The following is a 24,047-nucleotide window of genomic DNA, read 5'->3' as shown; positions in this document are numbered from 1 at the left end:
ACAGTCCTTTAGCCAAACCCCCCTGGAGAAAGGCCAAAATATCGGGGATGGTCGCCCGAGTAGGCCGAATGGCTCGAGACGCACACCATGCCTCAAAAACTCTCCAGACGCGCATATATGATAGCGAAGTCGAAACCTTGCACGACAGCAAGAGGGTGGCCACCACCGCATCCGAATAGCCTTTCCCCTTCAGCTGGCGCCTTTCAAAAGCCATGCCGCTAGATAAAAGTGATCTGCCTGATCGAAACAGATGGGTCCCTGATGAAGAAGACTCTGAGACGCCGGGAGCCATAACGGCGCTTCCAATGACAGGTTGACGAGGTCCGCAAACCACGGCCTGCGCGACCACTCTGGGGCTACCAGAATGACCTCCGTGGGATGACCCTCTATGCGACGAAGAACATTTCCTATTAGAGGTCACGGAGGAAAGACATGCAGGAGAATGGACGTCGGCCAAGGAAGCACCAGGGCGCCCACCCCTTCCGCCCCTGGATCCCTGTGACTGGCGAAGAAGCGGGGCGCCTTGGCATTCTGACAGTTCGCCATCAGATCCATGGCCGGCTGTCCCCACCTGTCGCAAATGAGCTGGAAAGCGTTGTCCGCCAGCTCCCACTCCCCTGGGTCCAGTTGATGACGACTCAGGAAGTCTACCCCTGCGATATGGGACACGGCGATGCGGAGAAGGTACCTCTCCGCCCACTGTATTAGGAGCCGGGCTTCCAAGGCCACCGGCCGACTCTGCGTCCCTCCCTGTCGATTGATGTAGGCCACTGTGGTAGCATTGTCCGAAAGGACTCGGACCGACTTTCCCTGCACCAGGTGAAGAAACGCCTGTAACGCCAGACGTACCGTTCTGGTCTCCAGGCGGTTGATCGACCAGCGAGACTCGGTCGGGGACCAGCGACCCTGCACCGAATGTCGCAGGCATACTGCCCCCCCGCTGGAAAGGCTCGCGTCTGTGGTGACTACTGTCTATTCCGGGGCCACAATCGAGACCCCCTGTAGCAGATTGTCCGGTTGCAACCACCACCACAGACTGGACCGTGCCGTGGCCGTCAGGGGCAAGGGAAGCTGGAACTGCTCGGAGACCGGACTCCATCGGGACAGTAACGCCACTTGCAAGGGCCGCATGTGCGCAAAAGCCCACGGAACCAATTCCAGTGTACAGGCCATAGAACCAATCAACTGTAGGTAGTCTCAGACTGTCGGTGGTTGCATCTGTAGAAAAGCTGTAACCTGACCTCGTAGCTTCCGACAGCGGTCCACCAAGAGGAAAACCTTGCCTTGTCGCGTGTCGAATAATGCGCCCAAAAACTCCAGCGACTGTGAGGGTTGGAGCTGACTTTTGGACGTATTGACTACCCAGCCGAGCGAGTGCATCAGTTGCAGGACTCGCTGAACCGCCGCCCAGTACGATTCCTCTGACTTCACGCGAATCAGCCAATCGTCCAGATATGGATGGACAGCCAAGCCTTCCTGGTGCAGCTGGGCCACCACTACCACCAAAAAACGACGCTGCCGCAAGACCAGAGGATCGCCGACAAGAAAATCAATTTTTTTTTTCTCACCGGCGCTGTCCCCCGACGAGTGCTGGATCGGTCCAGCTGGGGTGAGTGAGCCGGGCTCCCCGATATCACCCCGGCTGGGCTCTGATCGGTGGGGTCCTCAACCCCTAGCCTCAGCAATGTGCTCAACCAGGGGGGGGATGGTCCTCTCAGGGCCTGGCAACCCCCTGGGAGCACGGACCGTTCCTCCCTAACCTGAGGAGGAAGGAAAAACAAATCAGAAAAAAATGGCTTCTCTTTTTTTTTTTGTACAAACTTAGTTGAAAGGACACTGACTAACTAAATTGCTGTAGTCAAAAGACCCTTTCCTACCAAAAACTCTTTACAATCTTTTTTTTTTTTTTTAAACCAGGCTGTGAGCTATGCACCCATACCACCTGCTGGAAACAGAGAAATACTGGCAGGCTGTGGGTGGCACCCCAGTATATATGGCAGAGCCTGTCAAGTTTTGCTCTGTTTCCACCTGCTGGTGCGGAGGCATAACCCAGGAGTCTGGACTGATCAGGTATGTACAGGGAACCCACATGTCTGGATGGTCTAGCAAGATGATAGGAAAAGCACTACTTTACCTGCTGAAGTTCCTTTGAAACTTAATCTCTCTATGGATAGCTGTCTTTATGCATCTACCTTATCATCGAGTGCCATTGATGACACAAAGGTTGGCAAGTATGGTGTACCAGTTCTATTTGCTTTCTTAAGAGTTATAAATATATTCTATTTAACTACTTTAACATTATATTCTTGGGGCGACACACTGCTTGCTTGTTGTGTGAGTAAAGAGATACAACTGAATTTTGCGAGTCTTCAACACATGAAAAATAAAATTCATAGTTACCTGCTGAAGAGGTTAACAAAATTTGAATGATCTGTGCCATCGTGACAAGACGGAAAAGATGAAGATCTCCTGTGGCAAGGCTAGTCCCTGAAAAATCCTGACACTGTACAGTGGGGAATGCCAGCACCAAGCTCACCTATGTGACACACGAAACAAGGATTTGGATAAATTATATTAAAGTATAGAGGTAATGGGAGAGTAAAATGTTTAACAAGACAGCAATACTGTTTAATAATGCCAGAAATACTGTTTCCTTCAGAAAACCAGTTGTCATGCACCATATCAGACAAAAAAAAAAAAAGTACCGTGGATGGTGTGGGGAGGCTTAATAAAATCATGGTGAGTGAATTCAGACATGAGACAAAATTAAATGCTTAAGTTTGTTTTTATAATGAGAGAAAACAAATGTGGCTTGTTGAAGCAATGCAATTTTTTTGCACTTGCTAACTTCCTCTAACTGCTGGGATTCCATCCTAAACAGAATATACTTCAGTCCTACTGTGCTGATGAAGGGATAGTACAGAGGACCTGCATTTCACATGTCTGGTATTACCTTTCTTTTTGTCCCCCTGCTCCCTTGATTTTTGGCATTGCTGTATTATACCTCAGATAGTGAGACATAAATCCTGAATCACACGGCCATATCTACTGTAATTTGAGTTTTTGAAGTCTAGTAAATATTACAATTCAAATTGGTTTCTCTTTGCAATCTTCCCAGTTCTAGGTGGCCTGAAGACCATAAGCCAGGCTTGAAAATTATATTCATATTATCAGCCTACAAGTCAAGCAATAACTACTTGCATACCTATCAAAAAAACCTTTCATTTGTCTTATATGAAGTACTTACGAGCAAGTGAAACATATCAATATCAAGGATGCTTGGTGAACTCTCAGTTTTTTCATTAGGCACCAATGCTAGATAAATATAAAAGCAAACAAATGAATTTATATATAATTCAATAAAGCACCATATTCATTAGAACACTCGAGTTGGATTACCTGTAGGTTAAATGTTTTAATACTGAAAAGCTATCTGATAAACATCAATAAATTAGCATTATCTTAAATGTACTTTCATGGTAAATGTTTCTCTCATCACATTTAACAAGTTACATGTACAAAAAAATACATGTTACCAAATAGAGGATCTACTAAGAAGGCATTTTTCTCCTAATTTTCCTTATAGTATATGGCCTGGAAAGAATAGTTAAATCTCCTGGGTCAAACACTTCTTTGGTTTGAACAAACTAAGTTCTAGTGCAGGACTTCCCAAACCTGACCTGGGGACCCCACAGCCAGTCAGGTTTTCTGGATATCCCCAATGAATATGCATGAGATAAATTTGCATATCATGGAGACTCAGTATATGCAAATTATGTCATGCATATTCATTGTGGATATCCTGAAAACCTGAGTAGTTGTGGGGTCCTCAGGACAGGTTTGGGAAGCCCTGTTCTAGTGTATAGTATACTACTCAGTTCACTATACTGCTGTGTATCAAATTGTTTTAATCCTAGTTTATATAGCATCTCATGATTTTGGACCTTGTAATCTAAAATGTGAATTTTCAAAATGTTACACGCATAAAAGTTATCATATACGTGCGTAAATAGCCTCTACTCGTATATTCTATATTTTATAAAAGTCCAAAATACACGTACCTCTATTTTCGTACACACACATACCACGTAAAAAGGGGCAGTTTAGGGGTGTTCCTGGCCAATATCAACAGTTATGTGCATAAATTACTATTTAAAAAGACATATCCATACATTTGTCAACTTACTCATGCATTTTCACACCTATTTATCTAGCAAAAATGTTAAACATTTATTTTGTAGTACTGACTGGGGGGAGGTCTGGGTGAACTGGGAATTGTTCAGGCTGAAGAACCAAGTGGGTCTCAAAGACCTAGAGAAAGACTGGGCAAACTGGTGGACTAATTGGTTAAACTGGTGATTTTACTCCCATGTGTATGTTTCTTAGAATACATCAATTTATGCGTGTAAATCCCACTTTATTTTCGCACGTAAAATATAGCAAATGTTGCTTACCTGCAACAGGTGTTCTCACAGGACAGCAGGATGTTAGTCCTCACATATGGGTGACATCACAAGATGGAGCCCAATTACGGAACACTTTTGTCAAAGTTTCTAGAACTTTGACTGTCACCTACTGGGCATGCCCAGCATGGCACTAAACCTGCAGCCAGCAGGGGTCCCCCTTCAGTCTTGTTTAAAGCTACATGAAGTGCCGAAAAATAAAATAAGAAAATGTAACGAACCCAACACCGCGGGGTGGCGGGCGGGTTTCGTGAGGACTAACATCCTGCTTGTCCTGTGAGAAATGCATGTATATTTTTAAATAGGTGGGTACAGTAAGCGTGATCGATGCACTGAAATACACATGTATTCGCTTATGGGGAACTCCTATGCATATTTTATAATATGCGGGTATGTGATACGCACATTATAAAATACTATGGTAAAACTACACATGGCCACATACATGTGTCTATGCTGCTACGTGCAGTTGTTAAAGTTATCCTCTAGGGGATCAACTACTTCTCTATATGCCAGGTTCTTCCCTTAGATCTGAATCCAAGGTATTTCTTTGCATTCCAGCTGTATGAGAAGCCTGCCTCAGGGCAGGCGCTCTCTTGCCCTGCTCTTCTGCTGTGGAACAAATTTCCTAGAGAACTTTGCTTAGCATCTTATCTCACAACCGTTAGCAGACTTCTGAAAACTTGGTTTTTATGGGACTTTTACTCAAATATTACTTTTATATTTTAGAATGTTATTATTGTATTATTTAAGTGATTATGTATATTTTTACATTATTTTATATTTAATGTTATTCTGAAGTTGATTACATTTCATTGTATTCTAATCGGCCTTGAGCTATCATAGGAATGATGTGAAATAAATCCAATAAAAGTATGTGCATGTATAGCAAATTAAGTATCATTAAACCTCTGGCTTCAGATTTTCAAGTCTAAGAGTGGATTCCATTAGGAAGAAATGTTGCTTCAGCAAAAAACTTCGGGCTCTATTAATCAAATAATGTGGTTATTGTTTACTGACAATCTTAAATAAACATCTCCAGCTGCTAACTTGAATGCAGCACATTTCATTAGTCAAGTGGGCAATATAAATAGTATATTCAGACTGGTACTACTAGTTCATTAAGAATCTAACAGCAGAGAAAATGCAGTATTACTATTAGAATCTCCTTCTAAAGGCCTCACGGGTTCTGTGCAGTGTGGGACTGACCAAAGTAGTAAGACTTATATGATCTCTTCTAAATATATGACATACAAGTCTGACTTTAACTAACTTCTCATCTGGCTCAATAACAGTTGCACATGTGACGTTATTTGATAGGTTTTATTGTTATAAGTCTTAAAAGCATCTGAAAGCAACACTATTTCATGATCTTACTACGTACATTAGTCTGTAAAGAAATATTGAAACTCACATGTGAATAATCTAGAAAAGTGTCCTTGCGTCACAGAAAGAGGCGACACAGTCCAATGCGCTGCAGCAAACCTCGTTAATGACTTCAGGCAGTCATCCTAAAATATATGAATTTAAACATCAAAGCCTAAATATTAACAAGGTTATACTGCTATCAGAGTGGCATCTGCCAAACCTGCTCCCCAAGAGCTGGTAATGACACATCCTCATATCTTCCAAATCTCGCTGTCATAAAAAACAAGTTTGGAATCAAACTCTTGTTTCCTGTGAACAAGTGAGGGGCAAAACTAACAAGAAATTTAATATTATACCCAACTCTCATAAGCAGATAAATACCTAGCTTTAAAGAACAGCAAAAATACATTTATTATGATTTTAGGACAACTAGTCTCCTGAAAATACACTGCAAAAAATGAACATATCCTGATCATGCCCATCAGGTTTGTTAAAAAAATAGAGGCAGCTGAGCAGCTAGTTAAGTTAGCCAGACACACTTATCTGGCTAACTTAAGTGGGATATTCTGCAGGGTGGTAGTGCTGCTAAAGATACCTAACCATCTTAAAAGTCAGCTGAAAAGGTATATCCAGCTAACTTTAGACCTGCCTACAGTGCAGCCACAGTTAGCGGGTTAACAGGTTAGCCTGTTAACTCCGCTCCTCCTCAGAATGCCTACTGCCCGCACCAGGAACGCCCCTGACCTATCTGGTTAGAATTTAGCCAGATAAGTCATCGAATATCATGGCTAAGCCATTTAGACGGATAACTTTTCAGTTATCCGTCTAAATGGCTTTTGAATATCTACCCCATAGAATTTAAAGGGGTTTCCAGTTAGTTCCAATTATAATGTTCCATCTGTAAATGAAAAATACAAATTTTTAGCTCCTTCTTTTTAAGATGGTTGATAACATCCAATAATCCCTTATGCCAAGTATGATGACTCAGTTCAAGTCAAAATGATTCAGCTTCTCTTTTCGTTCTCACTGCTGTGATTATCTGCTAGGTCAGAGACCTGAAGTCTTTTTGAAAGGAAAATGAGTTCTTACCTGTTAATTTTCGTTCCTGTAGTACCACGGATCAGTCCAGACTGTGGGTTGAGCCTCCTTTCCAGCAGGTGGAGACAGACTAAAACTGAAAGGATATCCTATATGAGGACAGAGCCTATCCTGTAACCCTTCAGTATAACCAATGTCAAAGCAGAAAATAACAGACCCAGAATAGGATCAAGCAAGTAACCATAAAGCTCGATGGAGCAAATGTAGAACAATGTAAGAAATATGGTATGACGAACCGCTCTTGCATATACTTGGTGCTTGAGCAACCAAGGCTTCCGGTGTCATGGCTCAGTATTCTTGCACAAAAATGATGTATGGAAATATACGAATCTGCAAGAGAAACAAGCTTCGAGAGGACAGAAGACAGATAAACAGACTGATCCGTGGTACTACAGGAACGAAAATTAACAGGTAAGAACTAATTTTCCTTTCCCTGTACATACCCGGATCAGTCGAGACTGTGGGATGTACCAAAGCTTCCCTAAACCGGGTGGGACCGAGACAGTCCCGCTCGAAGAACTTGTAGCCCAAAAGAACCAAGAACCGGAGCTTGCACATCCAGGCGGAAGTGTCGAGCAAAAGTATGCAAGGACGTCCAAGTGGCGGCCCTGCAAATCTCCTGCAGAGAGACCAATTGACTCTCCGCCCAGGAAGTAGCTTGAGAATGCAGTGAATGAGCCTTTAGGCCCCCCAGGAACCGCCCGACCTTGACAAAGATAGGCCGAGGAGATCGCTTCCTTCAACCACCACGCAATAGTGGTCTTAGAAGCCGGCTTACCCCGATTGGGCCCACTCCATAGGACAAAAGATGGTCTGAGACTCGAAAGCCATTGGAAACCTAGAGATAGCGAAGTAGAACCTGTTTGGCATAAAGTTTACGGAGATCACCCCCAGTCGCAGGGGAAAACACAGGGAGTTCTACCGACTGGTTGGCATGGAAGTTAGAAACAACCTTCGGTAAGAAGGAAGGGCCCGTCATGAGGGATACCACGGAATCGGAAAATTGCAAAAAAAGGTTCCCAACAGGACAACGCTTGGATCTCCGAGATCCGACGATCAGAAGAGATAGAGACTAGAAAGACAGTCTTAAGCGTAAGATCTTTCAAGGTAGCGCAAGGGAGAGGTTCAAACAGAGCCGCACAGAGGGCCCGAAGGACCAGATGAAAACTCCACGACGGGCAAGTGGGCCGAGAAGGCGGACATAGAAGCTTGACGCCCTCCAAGCACCGAATCACGTCCGAGTGGCCCGCTAAGCGATGACCTTCTACCCGACCCAGGAGAGAGCCGAGAGGGAAGACCTGTATGCGCAGAGAACGAAAGGAAAGACCCTTGGAGAGACCTTTTGGAGAAAGAGGATGAACGAGAACGGGGTGGAGCGAGCTGAGATACCCGACTCCGCACAAAGATTCAAACATGTTCCAGAAACGCACGTACGCCAGGGAAGTTGACTGTTTCCGGGCCTGCAGCAAGGTGGGGATGACCTCCTTCTTATAGCCCTTGCGCCTTAGGCGTTGCGATTCAAAAGCCAGGCTACTAGACAGAAGCGATCGGCCTGGTTGAAAAATACAGGTCCCTGATGAAGTAGCTGAGGAAGATGGCCTAGCCGCAGAGGTCCATCCGTCGCTAGGTTAAGAAAATCCGCGAACCACGGCCTGCGCGGCCACTCAGGTGCTACCAGAACCATGAGACCCCTGTGGAATTCTATTCTTCTGAGAAGTTTCCCGACCAGGGGCCACGGGAGGAACATGTACCACAGGACGTCCGCCGGCCAAGGGAGAGCCAGAGCATCCATGCACTCCGAGCCGTGTTCCCTCCAGCGGCTGAAGAACCGATTCGCCTTGGCATTGCGAAGGGTCGCCATGAGGATCAGGTTGGGGGGGACCCCACCTGTCGATGATGAGATCCATGGCTGCGTCAGAGTTTCCACTCCCCGGGATCGAGCGACTGACGACTGAGAAAATCGGCCTGAACATTCTGCTTGCTCGCGATGTGGGAGGCCGCCAGGCACTGTAGATGTCGCTCTGCCCAGGCGAAGAGACAGCTGGTTTCCAGGGCCACCAGCAGACTGCGGGTGCCTCCTTGGCGACTGATGTAAGCCACGGTGGTGGAGATGTCTGACAAGACCCGCATCGCCTTGCTGCGGATGAGGGGGAGAAACTCCAGAAGAGCTAGGAACACCACCTGAGACTCCAACTGAATGATGTGCCAGCGAGACTGAGCTGCTGGCCTGATCCCCTGGGTGGACTGGGAGAAGCAGACTGCACCCCAGCCCGAGAGACTGGCTTCCGTGGTTACTATCCTCCGCTGTGGGACTTGGAGAGGCATTCCCTGTAGCAGATGAGTAAGGGAAAGCCACTACTGCAAGTCGGCGACGGTAGAGCCCAAAAACGGGAGGACTATGTGAAACTGTTCTGCCACCGGCTGCCAACGGGACAGCAAAGCTTTCTGTAACGGTCTCATATGAGTAAAAGCCCTTGGGACTAGATCGATGGTGGATGCCATGGAGCCCAGACCTGCAGGTAGTCCCAAGCCGTCGGAGAAGGCAGCGAGATGAGATTCTGAATCTGGTCAATCAACTTGAGAGCCTGTGCGCAAAGCAAGAAGACATTGCCCACCCGGGTGTCAAAGTGGGCTGCCAGGAACTCTAACTCCCGGGAGGGCTGAAGGTTGCTCTTGGAGAAATTCACTATCCACCCGAGAGACACGAGGAGAGCGAACACGCGATCCACCGCCTGCTGGCAAAGAGCCTCCGCCTTGGCCCTGACGAGCCAGATGGCCAGGTAGGGGTGAACAAGGATTCCTTCCCAGCAGAGAGCTGCTGCCACCACCACCATGACCTTGATGAAGGTGCGAGATGCCGTCGCGAGACCGAAGGGAAGCACCCGGAACTGGAAGTCCCAGTTGAGGATGTGAAAGCGAAGAAACTTCGGTAGCCGCGATGAATCGGAATATGGAAATACGCCTCTGACAGAACGAGTGAGGCGAGGAACTCTCTGGGGCGAACCGCCATGAGGACTGCTCGCAGAGTTTCCATGTGGAATGCGGGATCTTGAGAGCTCGGTTGATTCCCTTGAGGTCTAAGATCGGACGAAAGACCCGTCCTTCTTGGGAACGACGAAGTAAATAGAATACTGGCCTACAGCTAGATCACTCTCTGGAACTGGGACCCCCGTGCCCAGACACAGAAGCCTGGCGAGAGTTTGCTCCACCGCTTCCCACTTGGACCGCCCGCACAGGGAAAATAGAAAAAGATCCAGAAAATCTCGAATAAAGTTGAAGGTGTACCCGTCTCTGACAATGTCGAGGACCACTGGTCTGACATGACTTTGACCCATTCCACGAAAAACAGGACGAGGCGACCGCCTAGGAAGGGGACCGAGGAAGGAGTCAAGTGAACTTCATTGTGTGGCAGGCTTAGGGGTGGAGTGCGTGGGCTGGCCCTCGTGAAAGGGACGGCGCCCACGAGAAGGCTGTGACCAAGACTGCGATCGAGAAGAAAAACCCTCTGAGGAGCCACCCCGCCCGCGTGGAGTATACCGTCTCTGGCCCCAAAAACATGAACGAGAGGGTATAAAGGAACAGGATGGTTTTGGACTGTCCTCCAGAAGCTTATGGACCTTACTTTCCCCCTAAGGAATCCATAAGCTTCTCAAGGTCCTCGCCAAAGAGCAGCTTACCTTGAATGGCGACGTGCCCAACCGGGCTTTGGAGGCCAAATCGGCCGACCAATGGCGCAGCCAGAGGAGCCATCTGGCGGACACCGCCGAGGCCATCGCCTTTGCCTGGATGAGGAAAAGGTCATATGCTCAGCCTCTGTCTACGGGAGGACCCGGGTGCAGACCAACTGTTAAACCCATCTGAGACCTGCCCGCAGTATGAGACTGCTGCAAATAGTCGCACGCACCCCCAGCGCCAGGAAATCAAAATGCGCTTCACGTGAGCCTCCGTCTTTAAAAACCATGGAACCCTCCTGTTTCGTGACCACAGAAATAGTCCACGGAGGGAACATTTTTTTTTTTTTTTTAAAGATCTAAGCATACCTCCGGGAGGGGGTAAGCTCGTCCAAGGCATGACCCGCCCGGAGTCCCGCCTCGGGAGCCTCCCATTCCCGCAGGCATAACAACTTGTACGTGGGATGAAAGGGGAAAGCGCTTGCCGGATCCCTGATTCCCGCCAGGACCGGGTCCATATCTTTGGGCAAAGAGGCCGTAAGGGTGTCCATAAGACCCTGGGATCGTTCCCCTCCAGGAGTGGAAGGGAATCTTCCGCTACCAGATCCACTGGGGGGCCGAAGGGACCCTGGAGGCTCCGCAGCCGGTCCAACTGTCAACGGCGCGGAGTGGAGAATTTTCGCCGGGGGAGGGGGGGGGGGGAACCTTCCTCTTCCTCCTGCAGGCTAGCTAATATTATGCAGGAGGAGGACAAATTCTGTTAAAAAACGAGCTCTAGATGTCCCAGGAGGGGGAGGCGAAGGGGTGTCAGAGAACCCATCCTGGGAGGCCATGGGGCTCAAATCGGGGGGTGCCTACGAAAAAATCGGCCCTCCTGCCCCAAGGAGCTCCAAAAACGGAGCCGATGAAAAAACCAAAATGGCCGCCATTCCCGGGCTTTCCTGACCCGGGAACAGCCTGGCCAAGCTCTGGGGACTCGATCCCCAGATTAAATTTGCCTGCCCTGCCGAGGAGGGACCTTCCCCACCCGGCAGGGAGGCAAAGCAGAGGCCCCCTCGCGAAAAAACGCGAAGAGGGCTGACACAAAAGGGGCAGGCTGCCTGCGGTGGCATAGAGAGAGCCGCTCTGAGGAAAAAAACATTTGATTGACAGCCTGCAGGCCCGGAATGAAGCAGGGGGGAAACCTGCTGACTCCTGCAGGTTTCCTGTTCCTCAGTGGGCTTGAATCGGCAGCCTGTCTGGCTGCCGATTCAAGCCCACTGAGGAACAAAAATAAATAATATGGGTCTGCTGCTGTAGGTAAGTAATAAAAGCACTGGGAATACTTTTAAACTTAAACCTGTTTCCTTTGCCTCTCCTCTTTTTTTTTTTTTATATTAGACTGAGCACAGCAGCGGAAATTTAAGACCCCTCGGCAGCCAGAGGAGGGGGAGACGAGAAATGGACCACCAGACTAGGTCCCCACACCTGGAAGCGGTAACGGACACAGACTATGCACTGCACAAGGGGCAAAGCCCCCCTGAGTCCAGCAAGAGCTAGGAGACGGATCCGTCTCCTGAAGAAAAAATCAAAATCTACAAACTTTCTGACTAACTTTTACTTTTATTTTCACAGGAAGAAAAAAAACACAATATCCCTAAGGAATAAGTACTTGCTTGATCCCGGAAGGAATGAAGAAAAGAAGGCTGACTAGCCTTGAACAGGAGACCGAAGGGAGACCTGCTGCACCTGCTGGAGACAGACAAATACTGAAGGGTTATAGGATAGGCTCTGTCCTTATATAGGATATCCTTTCAGTTTTAGTCTGTCTCCACCTGCTGGAAAGGAGGCTCAACCCACAGTCTGGACTGATCCGGGTACGTACAGGGAACTTGCCTTTTCCCCATTGGGTAAAAGTGGAAGCTGCAGGCTACCACAGGCCCTGGAACTGGTACTTTTTTTTTTTTTTTTAAAGAAAATTACCACTATGTGACACCCATCAAAGTCAGACATTATTAATAGTAGAACACTTCAAAAAACATCACACAAAAGCTGTAAATGAGACAATTGTGGTTAAGCATAGGGGACACTACTATTTTCAATATCACTCAATGTAGCAACTCTTGTTTTATAACCGTGCTCTCAATGGCCTTCACTGGATGTCAGAAGTGCTCCGTTTAGCTTTGTTCTTGAATCTAAAGTCTGCACGTGAGACCATTTCCTAGAAAGCGTTTTCATGGAATTACATGACTATATGACAGAACAGTCCAAAGTGCAAGTCAATGTTGTTAGCTTGAGAATACAAAGCATATGATATGCAACATACATATCTCCTGCATCACCAACATGATTTCAGGTCCATCCTACTAACTCAGATCACTGATAACCATTTGATGATGATGATTGCCCAAGTCAACATTTTATGGCATGAAAACTCTAACATGGGAGAAACATATTGAGCCCAACAGTATAAAACTAAAAAAAAAACCTCCAAAAAACCCCAAAATTTTACTTATATATTCATTGCTGTTCTTTTAACATTTTCCCCCTCATTTTTGTGCCTTCCAGGCAGCATGCCTGAATGAACAGATATCCTTTCCAGTCCTAAAGGCTGGAAGGAAATTGCCTTCAAGACTAGTCCTCAGCAACACTCTAGGGCTGGCAGGGGCCATCACAATAGTAGCCACGGCTGCCATCTTCCCTCCCTTCCTAGGCTCAGTCATCTGCTTCTACAGCATTCTGTCAGACAGCAGAGGCAAACACAAGTTTGTTGTGCCATAGTACTCCAGCATGAGACTTGGGGCTGGCCTTTCATGCATATTTTTAAGTACATTTTAAAGGATTATGGGTAGTAAAAACTAAGTGTTGTAGAAATTTGTCCTCAAGTTTAACATGACACGGGCTTTCATCAACTGCCTTTACTCCCTTCATTTTAGTGCAATAGCATGCCTAACCTATTAGAACACATCCTGAAACTGAATCTTACCTGCCGGCAAGGTAGCTGTCCAAATAATGGCTTTTCTTCATCTGCTAAAATTCTTTCTGCACGTGACAAAAACATGCTCTCTGAGTAAACACAGAACTCTCAGGTATATCTGTTTGTGAGTACAGTGCACATAAGATGAACCTAGTTACCTATAGTCTGTATTGTGTATGCACAGCTGCCCCAGCACATTATGGACACACGTGGATCCTGTTCATTCGGATGCACCTTTAGTCCCACCTTATACGTTGCTGTTCCAAATGTTCTCAGCATCTCTCTAATGCTTTCCGAGTAAGGGTTCCTGAGATAAACAAGTTTAGTTACAGAAACTGGTCCTTATTTATTCAAAACATAGTAACATAGTAATGATGGCAGAAAAAGACCAAAATGGTTCATCTAGTCTGCCCAGCAAGCTTCCCAAGGTAGTAACTGCCGCTTCGTGCAGGTTACCCCCATGTTTCTCTTAAGGGTAGTAACACCAGTACATTTAATTAAGAAAAATAAGTTAATATCTATTACAAAAAAGGTCAATATATATGGTTACAAATAGTCCTGAGATACAATAAATCTTATACCATACTTTACCCAGCGGTTTCCTTCTGCTTCTTTCTATTTCAGCTCAATAAGAATCAGAACTGGGATTTGGCACCATGAGCCTTCATTTCCCAAGTACCTGGGAGCTTTTCCCCCATTTTATATCTCCTTCCCCCCAACCTACCTAGTCTGGTCATTTCAGAGATAAACCAGCACCTGGACCAGGATTCCTTCGGGAACTCTAATCATAAGCCCTGAATCTAGCCACAAGGTATCATCCTGAGGCAATGACCAGGACTCCCTCTTCCCTCACCTTAGCCAATCCAAGGAGTGGAAGACCCAATTCAGAGATTGAAGCCGGAGTCTTCTGTATGACAGTGCACAGCACTTGCCACCTGGCCATCAGGCTAGCTCATGCCACTCTTTCTACAGTGAACAAGTCACTTACGACAGATATCATCCACAATGACATGGTTGTTAAAATGTGCTATGACTGGTATCCTTCAGTTAAGAGCTACACAGATGAGTGCCCCTTTCAATTTTATGTATGTTCATATTCTAGCGATCTTGCTGAATCAATTCTCTTTAAATGAAGGCCCCATTCCCGATTCTTACTATAATTGATATCATAAGCCTATCTTTGCAGTACTTTGGCAGAGAATGATTATTTTCAATATACAAGGATGCCACAGGAAACATCAGCGTTCACAACGTGCCTACACTGAAAAGTTAACAGTCTCAATTTAAGCGGATAGGGAGAAAATAAAAACTTAAATAGATCAACCTGCATGTCCAGCGCTTCCCTAAAACCATCTGCGATGTTGTTAAAGGATGATAATTTATGGTTAGTGGGGTGTTTATAGAATGTTTTAATTATACACTTAGGAGCAGAGCTTAATTTGAAGATAAAAAGAAAGTGGAATTGTGGAGATGGGTGTAGGGGGCAGGGATGGGTTAGGGCCACGGGTGCCATGTGTGACAGGGTGGCGGTGGGATCAGGATCCAAACCCTCATACACACACACACAATGCCAAATCACACTCTTCTTCCTCCTTACTCTCTTGATCCCCCAACAGTGCTCAACCCACCTCTGTACGTCGCCCAGGGAACTGATTCACACCATCAGCTCTGCACCACTTCCTCAGATCCTGGCTAAAAGGTAGCATATCATCATTCTAGATTGTTCTGTCAGAAATGAACCCTTGGTAAAACACACAAAGAGGCACTGAACTAGCACAAGTTTGAAGCTTGTGATCCGTAGTGTAGTCACCAGGATTGAAGCCTTGCCGATTGCCATTATTGCTCACCAATTTCAAACTTGTGCTAATTCAACCCCTCTTTCGGGCCGATTCTGTAAAGTGCGCTCGGCTGTGCGCACTGTTTAACACGGGTTTGGCTGCGCGTTTTTGAGGGATGTCTATTACCCCTTATACTGTAAGGGGTTTAGTGCCTCGAAAACGTGCGGCCAAACCCCCTGAAAACTAATAGCACTCATCACATGCAAATGCACATTGATGAGGCTGTCAGTCAGTCACCCGGGATTCAGAAAGTAAAATGTGCGGCCAATTCACACATTTTACGCTGATAAATTGATGCCCGCCCAAGGGCAGGAGTTAATTTATGAGCAGCCTGGAAAACTTGTACAGAAAAGCAGAAAATACTGCACAATTGAAATTGAAGTTGCCTCCAGTTTTTGGGTGGGAGGCAGGAATGAACTGGTGGAGGTTCAGGATAAGGTGCTACAGGATCTAGATGGGCTGGGCAAACTGGTGGAGATATCAGTGAAATAGGGATTTCAAGTGTGTAGAAAAGAATAGACGAATGTGATATATGGGTAGGTGGTAGATATGGAATTCCTTGCCAGATAAGAATGGTAATGGAATTCAAAAAGGAATGGGACAAACACAGAGGATACCTGTTGGCTAGAAATTAAATTACTACTTGGAGATTCATGCACAGAGTGGCAGTTACTACTACTACCTTAATAAACTTGCTAGGCAGACTGGATGGACCGTTGTGGACTCTATCTGCTGTATGTTACTATATCTAAATTACACGTACAAAACAAAACTCTCAATCACATCCAACACTCCCCAATTAAAAAGAAGGCATACTGTAAAACAAATACAAAAAGTAACCCAAAAGAAACAAAAACAAACATATCTATAATAATACACAACATAATATATCTGCGCACCAATAGATGTCCAGCTCCAAATCAATACTGTCTTACCATAGACATAAGTGCCGAGATCAATATTTATGAAGACACCCTTTATTAGTAAGACACACTTTCAGGTCGATACAGTACAGTGTGCTCCGTCGGAGCGCACTGTCAGCCTGCTCTGGACGCGTGTTTTCCCTTACCCCTTATTCAGTAAGGGGAGGAAAACACGCGGCCCACCCGCGGCACCTAATAGCGCCCTCAACATGCAAATGCATGTTGATGGCCCTATTAGGTATGCGCGCGGGATCCAGTAAGTAAAATGTGCAGCCAAGCCGCACATTTTACTCTAAGAAATTAGCGCCGACCCAAAGGTCGGCGCTAATTTCTTCCGGCGCCAGGAAAGTGCACAGAAAAGCAGTAAAAACTGCTTTTCTGTGCACCCTCCGACTTAATATCATAGCGATATTAAGTTGGAGGTTCCCAAAAGTAAAAAAAAGTAAAAAAAAAAAAAAAAAAAATTTTTGAATTCGGCCCGCGGCTGTCGGGCCGAAAACCGGACGCTCAATTTTGCCGGCGTCCGGTTTCCGAGCCCGTGGCTGTCAGCGGGCTCGAGAACCGACGCCGGCAAAATTGAGCGTCGGCTGTCAAACCCGCTGACAGCCGCCGCTCCAGGCCAAAAGGAGGCGCTAGGGACGCGCTAGTGTCCCTAGCGCCTCCTTTCCCTCGTTTGCACCGCGTCACCTCATTTAAATACTGGATCGCTCGCACCGGCGAAGGGCCGGTGCGTGCGCCGGGAGAGCGGGCGTTCGTCCGCTCTCCTGCGGTTTTACAGTATCGATCCGTTTATTAGTAAGACACACTTTATTAGTAAGATCAGCACTAGGAATCTGTCTCCATTGCCACATCAGTACCACATCTGTATGATCATTAAGATCAGTATCAAATCAAAGAGACCATGGTTTTCAGTTCCTCTTGTGGGACTCTAGTACAGCTCAACAGCTCAATACAGACCCCATGTACATTGATCTGAATATCAATACCATGCCAGCAGTGTGCCTGAGCATGCCAAGCTGCTCACCATATTGAGAGCATGCCACTGCTGAAAAATAGGGACCATTCTTACCCCATTTCTTTTACGGAGGCTCCACACAAACACATTGTCTAAACCTAAAGATTCTGGAAACCTAAAGATTCTGGAAACCACAAGATTTAAACCTGTAATTATATCTTTCAGCATAGTCTGGAAATGGGGAGCATGTCAAACTGAGTTTTGCCACAAAAAGAATATCCAAGACCAGCACATACAATCATTTAAGTTTGGAGGGCCCAGCTGGGGCTGCAGGAAGGTGGGTTGCAGACTGAAAAGCCTTTCAGTCTGCAAAGACAAAAGTGAAAAGACAAAAGTGGTCTTTGGAGGAATAAATAACATTCAATGCATACTTTGGTTGAAACTCTGGAATGAATCCTTCGGGTAGTGGCAGCTCATCCATTTCTTCAGAGTTCACACATGATGTATCACCTAGGTAGCCAAAGTGATCAATGAATTAGTCTTTAATTTTAAGTAATTGATTTTCTCAAGTTTCTAAACAAAAGCAAGTTGAAATTGTCTTTGTAAACTTACAAGAAATCTTTTTTTTCTCTTGAAGCATTTGTAAGGTTTTGATTTGTTGAGATGTTGCTTCTATCCATTCAGCAAGATCTGGCTGTTCTGAAAAATCTAGCCTGTCAATGAAAAACACATAAACCATAATAAAATCAAGTGATAACATAACACAACACTCAAATTTATACAGAGAATTAAACCAATCATTTTCTATAGCAGGACCAGTATTGTGGAACTCCATACCAGAGCAGTTACACTAATACATTTAGGAACATTTTAAAAACTTTGCTCTTCAAATTCCTGCCTAAAAAGCCATTATGAAAGAGAGAGAGAAGATGGTTGAGACTAGCAGCAGGAAGGGAAGCTTGCTTTGTGATTTTTGTTTTTAAATTTTGTTTGTTTACGATTTGATTTTATTGTGCATGTTTTTGCTGTAAACTGCTATGATTGTTCTGAGTTGGCAGTGTAGAATTAATTTTTTTAAATAAATAAAATAAACCATTCTATAGGCGGAAGTGAATTAACTGTTTTAGGCTGATTTGTAATATACTATTTTAACAAATTCATGTTTTTCTGTTCTCAAAAACTATATAAAATAGTGCTACATGTCATGCACAGAATACATCTGTAAGCAATACAAAAAAAAAAAATCATCTGCATGACACACTTTATGGAACATGCCCTTCTATTTTCCTGTCAAAGCAATCAGATCACTGATCTTTTTAAGATTACTAATAATGCCTAAAATGGTCTTTGCTGTATTCCCTTTTACAGTGGATGCTTTGGCTATTATGTCCAATGTCTTTAAAATGTATTTATGTGCTTATGTAATTTATTTGACTTATATTCTGCCTTTCAGGCACTTCAAAGCAGAGTACATTGAGATACTGTATGCATGGTTTTGCATATGTAAGAAAAAAATAATTTATTGCATTTTTTTGCTGAAAATTCTATTAGAATTTATTAGATGTGCATATACCGTTTGGCTGATATTCAGCCGGACAAATGGTTGGATTTGAAAATCCCTGCTGGCTCATTACTTCCAAGTTATCCAGCTATGTAGGTAGCTGATTAAAACTTAACCAGATAACTTGGAGATGGTCCTGGGACATTGCAGGGTGGCGTTATCTGGCTAACTCCAGTTGTGCTTTACAGCCTCCCTAAAGTTAGCTGGATAAACTTATCTGGCTATCTTGAAGACAGCTGATTACATTGTTAAATATCTTATTGTTGAATATCCCAACAAACGGGCCGATACAGTAAAGTCTGCGGGAAAGCGGGCGAACACCTGCTCTCCCGGCGCGCGCACCGGCCACTTGCCGGTACGCGCGATGCAGTATTTAAATTAGGTCCGGTGGTAGATCCGGGCAAAAGGAGGCGCTAGGGACACTAGCGCGTCCCTAGCGCCTCCTTTTTGACAGGAGTGGCGGCTGTCAACGGGTTTGACAGCCGACGCTCAATTTTGCCGGCATCTGTTCTCGAGCCCGCTGACAGCCACGGGCTCGAAAACCAGACGCCGGCAAAATTGAGCGTCCGGTTTTCAGCCCGACAGCCGCGGGCCAAATTCAAATTTTTTAAAAGTGCACAGAAAAGCAGTTTTTACTGCTTTTCTGTGCACTTTCCTGGTGCCGGAAGAAATTAGCGCCGACCTTTGGGTCGGCGCTAATTTCTGAAAGTAAAATGTGCGGCTTGGCTGCACATTTTACTTTCTGTATCCCGTGCGCATACCTAATAGGGCCATCAACATGCATTTGCATGTTGAGGGCGCTATTAGTGCCACGGGTTGGACGTGCGTTTTCCTCCCCTTACTGAATAAGGGGTAAGGGAAGACGCGCGTCCAATAGCAGGCTGAAAGTTAGCTGGATAGGTTTATCCAGATAACTTTGCTGGCTGGACAGCAGCTGAAAACAGATCATTGTGTATTTGATGTTTATTATTATTGTAAAAGGACTGCTCTATACACTTATTTGTTGTGTGGTTTTTTTCTGGGTTTTTTTTTTTTTTTAACATAAGGCTCTTCTTTAAGGCAGTGTTTCTCAACTGCTGATCCGGGGACTAGTAGCAGTCTACGGCATTCTTGCTGGTTTTCCAAGTGATGGTGACTGCAAGAGGAAGAAGCAGCAGCAAAACCCACATAGCAATCATCCCTGCTGCACTGCTGCCACGAAAGGACAATGCAAACCCTGCACATCAACCTGGATGGATGGCATGGGGAGAACAGCCTCTACATGTTACCACCTTGTGGCCTCCTGCTCCTCACAGCCCTCTCCACCACACAGCTACTGGCTCCCACCCAGTCCATTTACAACCATGAGTGAGGCATTCTCATACTATCCTGAAGCCCCGCTCCCCCCCCCCCCCCATTATAGTGGTGTAAGCAGGTACAAACTATGGAATCTGTTGCCAGAAGATGTGGTCAAGGCAACTAGCACATTGGGATTTAAAAGCAGTTTGGACAAGTTTCTGGAGGAAAAGTCCATAACACATTATTAGCCACCTGGACTAAAGAAAACTATTACTATCCCTGGGATTGAGTAACAGGAATTAAATCTACTTTATGAGATCTGCCAGATACTTGTGACCTGGATTGGTCACTGTCAGACAGAATGCTGGGCTTGATGGACTACAGACTGACCCAGCATGGCAATTCTCATGTTCTTATATTTAATTTCATTGGTGGGAGAAGTAGAAAGGGAAACATGCAAAAAAAACAATCAGAAACACACATTTTTTAAATCCAGAAACAAGGAAACACGATGACAGAAAAAGACCGTCTGGCTCATCCAGTCTGCCCATCCGTCCAATTAATTTAACATCACTTCCTTAAAAACCTCCAGTATTTATCCTATGCTTTCTTGAATTAAGATACTCCAGCACGCGTCCAGACGCCCAAGCATATATCCAGATCCTGACTTCCCCTTACACTCAGACAGAAGCCTCCAACATTCATCCAGACGCTTCCAGCTTTCATACAAACGCCGCCAGCACTCATCCAGACGTCTCCAGCACCACTCCGGACTTCAACACTCACCCAATCTCCTCCAGCATCTCATCCTGAACTCCCCAGTAATCATCCAGACACTATTCTTCATGCACCCGTTTATTATCCCGATCATTTACAACCAACGAAGAATCTTCGTAAAAACCCTCAACACTCCCAAACTCCTTCAAAAAAGAATTATTTCAATCATGACATCACCACTGAACCAACTACTGGGACTTTCGCTACTATCCTTAACCCTGTTTAATGCACAATCTCTCTCAAAAAAAATCTCATCTTCTCAACGATTATCTAATAGAAACAAAACCGGACTGCTGCGCAATTACAGAAACATGGCTGAAACCTGAAGACATGGCTCTAATTAACCAACTCCCCACACATGCTTACGACGTCTTCTCTATCCCCAGACCTAAAAAAAGAGGCGGCGGCCTGCTATTAGCCGCAAAAAAAGAACTAGGCCTATCCCTACAACTAACAAACTCTTCAACCTCCCTAGAATTCGCGGTATTCAAATCCAAACACCTTCAAATCTGCCTCACGTATGCCCCACCAGGAAGCCTAGAATCAGACCCATCCCCTATAATTGAACTACTAGCCAAGCACATCAACTCAGACACCCCCGCTATAATAATGGGAGATTTCAACCTCCACGAGGATAAAACACCTCAATCCTCCACAGCTGTGAAACCTCTCTTACCACGCTCAAATATATGGGTTTCAAACAAATCATTAAAGATCCGACACAAAAAGCAGGACACACTCTAGATTTAATTTTCATAAATGAAAGCCTTACCTCGGCATCATCTACGAACTGCTCTCCAATCCCCTGGTCGGACCACTGGTTGATCTCTACAACGCTGAAATTCATCCAACCCATCCACCAACAGATACAAAAAACCACGGACCAATTCAGGAAATTATGCAACCCAGAAACCCTTAGCCAGCACCTTTCCACAGCATTAGACAAATTAGACCTCTCAGATGCTAATTCTGCCACGTCCTCCTGGACCAAAATAACGAAGAATGTTGCAGACCTGACCTGCCCACTAACCACAAAAGCCCTCCACTCTAACGCGAAAAACAGGAAAACTTGGTACACCCCACAACTAAGAACCCTGGAACAAGAACTTAGAAAAATGGAACATGCATGGCGAAAAAATCCGTCCCCATCAAACCTGGAAGCTCGCAAAGCTCTCATGCACCGCTACCGGATATCCATCCTCCAAAGAGGGATTTTATCTCACAGAAAATTCACCATTTCATATTCGACCCTAGAGCACTATTCTCCCTCGTCTCGTCTCTCACCAAACCTTCCCCCACGACCATCCCAGACGATCAAGCGGCTATCAAAGCATCAGAGCTAGCAACTTCAAGAAAAAAATCGATCTGATCAGACCTTTAAAAGCCAATAACATTCCCCTTACTCCACCCTATTACTCTCCATATACTCCACAGAACACAAGCCTGGAAACTTTTGAGCTGACGTCAACATTAGAGATTGAAACAGTCCTAAAGAAGATCAAACCGGCCTCGCACCCCACAGATGCGATCCCCTCCAACTTACTCATCTCCATCTCAAAAACCATCGCCAAACCTATCGCTGATATCATTAATTGTTCACTAATGCAAGGCTTAGTTCCTGACCCCTTGAAACTCGCAATTCTGAAACCACTACTGAAAAAACCCAACCTGTCCCCAGACGACCCAGCCAACTATCGCCCAATCGCTAAACTCCCCTTCATCTCCAAAATTCTAGAAAAAATAGTTAATAAGCAACTCTCGGAGTACCTGGACAATAACAATATACTAGCCCCCTCTCAGTTCGGCTTTCGAAAAGCCCGAAACACTGAAGCTCTATTAATCTCTTTAACAGACACCATTCTCTGGAACCTTGATAAAAAACAATCCAGCCTACTCATCCTCCTTGATCTATCAGCCGCGTTTGACACGGTGAACCACGCAATACTCATGGACAGACTAGCTGACATCGGAATCAAAGGCACGGCTCTTAGCTGGTTCAAGTCTTTCTTACACAACAGATTCTACAAGGTCAGAGTCAACAATAATGAATCACACCCAGTCTGCGCCTCTCTGGGAGTCCCTCAAGGCTCATCCTTATCCCCTACCCTTTTCAACATTTATCTTCTACCGCTCTGCCAGCTCCTCTCCAAGCTAAAATTAACGCACTACATCTACGCAGACGATGTGCAAATATTCTTACCAGTCACCGTTTCTCTACAAAATACCCTAGAATTCTGGAACAACTGCCTCCAATCCATCAACAACCTGCTCATGAGCCTTAACTTAATTCTTAATACCAACAAGACAAATACTCCTCATCTCACAAGACGGTAAATATACGATGTCCAACCTGCACCCCAGTCAACCATCCTTTTCCTCTCAAGTTCGAAACCTCTGAGTCATCTTAGACAATCAAGTAAACCTAAAAAGATTCATTAATAATACCACCAAGGAAGGCTTCTTAAAACTGCAAATCCTAAAACGGATCAGACCGCTCCTCCACTTCCACGTCTATCGTTCAGTTCTCCAGGCAATCATTTTCTCAAAAATTGACTACTGTAATTCTCTTCTACTCGGCCTCCCGATTAACACCATTAAACCCTTACAAATGCTCCAAAACGCTTCAGCTAGGATTCTGACTAAGACCAACAAAAAAGAGCATATTACACCCGTCTTGAGGAACCTACACTGGCTCCCAATTAAGTTTAGAATCACTTACAAAGTGTTGACTATCATACACAAATCCATTCACAACCTCATCCCACTGGACCTCAATATACCTTTTCGACTACACATACCATCCAGACCGGTAAGAGCAGCCTATAGAGACTCTCTTCTCGCTCCACCCATCAAAACCTCTCTAAACAAATGAGCTCTATCCACAGTGGGCCCTGCAGAATGGAACTCTTTACCTCCAGAACTCAGGCAAGAACAATGCCCGATCACTTTCAAAAAGAGACTCAAAACTTGGTTATTCGAGTAAACATTTAATTAATGCCAACTAATTACTCTCTTACCTTACTTTACCATTCTTCAGACTCTCCATTAGATTACCGATCAGATTATATAGTAGATTAACACTCCAACTCTACATTCCTTCATCCCAAATAAATGATCCGTAGTCCGTATATTATATTAATCTAATACACACCCAGAGCT

The 24,047-nt window shown here is 45.3% G+C and overlaps 1 protein-coding gene across 1 annotated transcript in view; it reads right to left on the bottom strand.

The window, feature by feature from the left end:
* Window positions 1–24,047, bottom strand: part of UBR2 (ubiquitin protein ligase E3 component n-recognin 2) — a 426,990-nt gene that overhangs the window by 70,628 nt on the left and 332,315 nt on the right. Inside the window, 7 exon segments of the mRNA XM_029593304.1 lie at window positions 2,401–2,536; window positions 3,248–3,315; window positions 5,878–5,974; window positions 13,566–13,621; window positions 13,715–13,863; window positions 17,704–17,782; window positions 17,885–17,985. Coding sequence (XP_029449164.1) covers window positions 2,401–2,536; window positions 3,248–3,315; window positions 5,878–5,974; window positions 13,566–13,621; window positions 13,715–13,863; window positions 17,704–17,782; window positions 17,885–17,985 — 686 coding nt within the window.

Source organism: Rhinatrema bivittatum, chromosome 3 (assembly GCF_901001135.1).
Source record: "Rhinatrema bivittatum chromosome 3, aRhiBiv1.1, whole genome shotgun sequence".
In the NCBI taxonomy this organism is placed as follows: Eukaryota; Metazoa; Chordata; class Amphibia; order Gymnophiona; family Rhinatrematidae; genus Rhinatrema; species Rhinatrema bivittatum.
This window is presented reverse-complemented; position numbering and strand designations above follow the sequence as displayed.